The sequence below is a fragment of the Apteryx rowi genome, unplaced genomic scaffold, assembly GCF_003343035.1.
Source record: "Apteryx rowi isolate R43461 unplaced genomic scaffold, aptRow1 scaffold_6, whole genome shotgun sequence".
Taxonomy (NCBI): domain Eukaryota; kingdom Metazoa; phylum Chordata; class Aves; order Apterygiformes; family Apterygidae; genus Apteryx; species Apteryx rowi.
This window is the reverse complement of record NW_020450871.1, coordinates 377,469-381,115: the sequence shown is the minus strand read 5'-3', so window position 1 is coordinate 381,115 and position 3,647 is coordinate 377,469. Positions and strand designations below refer to the sequence as shown.

Below are 3,647 nucleotides of genomic sequence, written 5' to 3'. Positions count from 1 at the left end.
GTTCCCACAAGATTGTTACACGGAATAGCTGGATTTTCCTTTCTCCTACGAGTTGGTCCTAGTGAGTTCTTGCCCTCAAGGTTGGTCCGTTTCTCACATTGCAATAGACCCTTAAAGTCTTGTACGGCTTTTTTCTTCCCCCTCCCTCCATTTTTGCACTTGTCAACTTTCAAGACGAATAAGTTCAGTCCAGTCCTCACAGAGGAGTTGAATGGTTTTGTCCTTCATTTCTTCAAAAGGAATTACCGGTCCTTTTTTTTTTTTTTTTTTTTCTTTTTTTATTATTTTATTAATTAAAGAAAAATAGAGCTCTGTCCTTTTGGAGAATCTCAAAGCGAGGGGACATCCAGTCGCAGCGAGCAGAGTTCCCAGTGGCTCAGGAGGCACTTCGGAAACGAACACGGCACTCCGCCTTCCTCTTCTTCATTCCTTCATTAGTGCATATTTTGGGGAAGACCTCGGGGAACCCAACGCGTCCTTTAAGGCCTCGTCAGGGTCGTGTAGACCGGCTGGTCCCAGTTAGCGGTGGGGCTGTGGGCCGGCGGGATGGACAAGCCGTTCAGGATGGGCGTCGCGTAGGGGCGCCGCGACGAGTGGAAATACGGATACTGGTAGATGCTGGAGGCGTAGCCGGGGTAGGGGTTGTAGTAGTTGGAGCTCTGGAGGTCCGTGTAGTCGCACTGGGAGCTGGAGAAGGAGGCGGCGGCCGTGGCGGTGCTGGCGGTGGTGGCGCAGGCTTGGGCGCTGTAGGAGCCGTAGTCGGAGTGCGCGGGGGAGCCGTGCGACTGGTCGCTGTAGTGGCTGGGGCTGAGCTGCTCCGTCTTGATGTGCGGCCGCTGCTGGCCCGAATCGGCTGCCGACGGCGAGGCCGAGGCCGAGCTCTTGTGAGTCCACACCTGGGCGGCCCCGCCGCTGCCCGGCGCCGAGTGCGAGTAGGAGGCGCCGTAGGAGGCGCCGGCGGCGGCCGCGGCCCCGTGGTCAACCGGCACGGCGGCATGGCCGTTGAGCGGCAGGTACTGGTCGAACTCGTGCACGTCGAAGGTCTCCATGTTGTTGATGACCTCGCTGCTCAGCTCCGAGATGTCCACGTTGCTGAAGTCGATGTTCTGGCGGCCGCTCTCCACGAGGCGGCGGCCCTCGTGCTTCAGCTCCTGCTTGCCGCCGTGGTGGAGGTCCGTCTTGGGGGTGGTGGGCGGCGTGGGCGGCCCGTGGGTCTGGCCTGGGGACGGAGGAGAGCGGGGCTTTCACGGGAGCGTCCGTGCCAGCCCTCTGCCCGGCTCGCCAGGAGGCCGGAAAGCATGCGCACGCGTTTCCCCCCCCGTTATTGCAAGAGGGGAAGGGGGGGATTTAAACCTGCGGCCCCATGCCGGAGCTGGCTGATGCCCCCGCAATGACCATGCCGGGCACCGAGTCCTCGCTTGGGGCAAACTGCCTGCAAGAGGGACGGTTTCCACCAGGGAGGAGCCGGGGACCACACGCCGGCCCGTCTGCGGTCGCTCACCAGGGCATCGCGGGAAATCCCGGCCGCCCAAGCTGGCTCTCGACGGGAAGCAGAATTGGGTGGGATTTGGAGGGACCCAGCGCAAAGCGAGCCCCGATTTCGGAGAGGCAGCAAAGCCCCTCCTGGCGGAGCGGCGAGGGAAGGGGCTGGGATCCCGCAGACAGGCTCAGTAAGAGCCCAGGCATGTCTGAAGTTACCGGACGTTAGCAATCCTCTTGGAATCTGTCAACACTCACAGTTTGCCAATTCAAAGCTCTGCYGGGGAATCTGGAAGCTTTGGGGTGAAACGCGGTCTCACCTCCGGGAGCTGCTCCCCGAGGCATCCCGCGCAGCGCCAGGGCATTATTAACCCTTATTCCCTCTCGATTAGTCCTCCCTGCTCCCAGGCCAGCTGGTAAACCAGGATCCCTTTGCGCCGTGGGGATTTCCTATCGCACCGTCAACTATAAGCACTAACTAAAACCGTGGCCACGTTGATGGCCCGGTGCAAAAATCACAGCTCTTGGGGCAACGACTCCCAGTTTTGGAAGGTCCCAACCCCACAATTTTTCATGCACATGCATCCGGGGGGGCAGTGGGCCCGTGCCTGCCGCAGGCTCGTTCCACAAACGAACATCTCAGGTAGCCAGGAGCTTTTCTGCCCGCGGGGCCCCTTTACCTGCGTGATCGCCGTGGTGGTGGGAATCTGCCATGCCTCCCAGGCTGCTGTCTGCCTTGTAGATCTGGGTGCCTGCGTGGTGGCTCAGCTCGGCTCCCGAGTCGGAATCGCTCTGCCCAGCTTTTACGCTTTTCCTCCTCCGTGGCTGGTATTTATAATCCGGGTGATCCTTTTTGTGCTGGACCCTGAGCCGCTCGGCTTCTTCCACAAAGGGACGTTTCTCATTTTCGCTTAACAAACTGGTTTGATTTTTTTTTAAAAAAAAGGAGGAGGAAAAAAATCCAAAGTTAATGTCTTTTCCTTAGAAGCTCTCGGTCTATTTTCAGACTTATATCCCCACTTCCCATGCACTGACTTGGGCAAACAGAAAGCAAATTGCAAAACAAATTTTCTGTGACAAAAAAGAAGCAGCTAAACCATGCCACAAAAAAAGTATTAAAATACTAGAGAGGCATGGAAAAAAACTTCCACTATGGACATTGACAACAGGGCAAAACAAAATCCCCCCCCCACTCCGTTTTAAATGCCACTTTTTATCCCTTTGCTAAACATTATTCCCATGTTTGTCCCAGAAATGCCATCCCCTCGCCACGACAAACAGCGTCGTTTCCAGCTTTGTGTGGTGCTTACAAAGAAACCACAAAAGCAACAGTGGTGGGATTATTTCTTTTAAGACTCCCTCCCCCCCAGACCTCTCTGTGCAAACGGGAGCCACAGCGGGAACTGCGCCGGCCGGAGCGGGCAGGAGACGCAAGTCTGGGTGCAGCGAGACGCGCCCGCTGCAGCACGCGGCGAAGCGCAGCTCGTTGCGAGCCCGGGGCGCGGAACACGCTCAGGTGCTGCCCAGCAGGAGGGTTTGCAGCGGTGGGTAGCACGGAACAGGTAAGCGCACAGATAACAAGGGAAGTTACAGAGCAGAATAAAGTAGCTGCTAAAAATCGGCTTGTTTGGTTGCAAAGCGGCAAGCAAGCAAGGAACATACTTTCGGAAAAAAAAAAAGTTGTAAAAGAAGCAATAAAAAAAGCAGTTTCCCAGCAGCAGGGATGTGGGAAACCCTGGCCGCGAGAGGAGAGGGTCCAAGGCTGCACATCCCCGAGGACGGAGCGGGGAAAACCCGTGCGTGCCCCAGCGCCGAGCGAGCACCGGGACCGCGACCGCAACCGGGCCGGGCTCGGGCGCCCCGCCGAGCCCGCCGCCGCTGCGGGCGCCTGCGCGGGGGCTTTTCTGGAGCAGGGACCGGCCGGTCCTTTTGCAGGGTGCCGACCGCACTCCGGGGGATTTTTGCACTTCAGTTTGAAACGGCTCAAGAATCCCCCGCGGGCAGGGAAAGAAGAGACGGATGCAAAAAAAATAAAAAAAAAAAGAAAAGAAAGAAAAGAAAGTGGTGGTGGCGGTGCTGGGAGGGAGAATCCAGACGCGCATCCCGGGCTGCCCGCGGGGTCCCTGCGGGAGCGGCCCCAGGCGCGGCCGGCGCCGGCTCCCCGCACC

General features: G+C 58.1%; 1 protein-coding gene across 1 annotated transcript; it reads right to left on the bottom strand.

The window, feature by feature from the left end:
- Window positions 1-283: 283 nt before the first annotated feature.
- Window positions 284-2,393, bottom strand: SOX8 (SRY-box 8). Its single transcript, XM_026083248.1, has 2 exons — window positions 2,160-2,393; window positions 284-1,219 (listed from the first exon to the last, which is right to left on the bottom strand). The coding sequence occupies exons 1-2, from the start codon at window positions 2,191-2,193 to the stop codon at window positions 480-482; spliced, it is 774 nt and encodes a 257-aa protein (XP_025939033.1). The 5' UTR covers window positions 2,194-2,393; the 3' UTR covers window positions 284-479.
- Window positions 2,394-3,647: the final 1,254 nt, after the last annotated feature.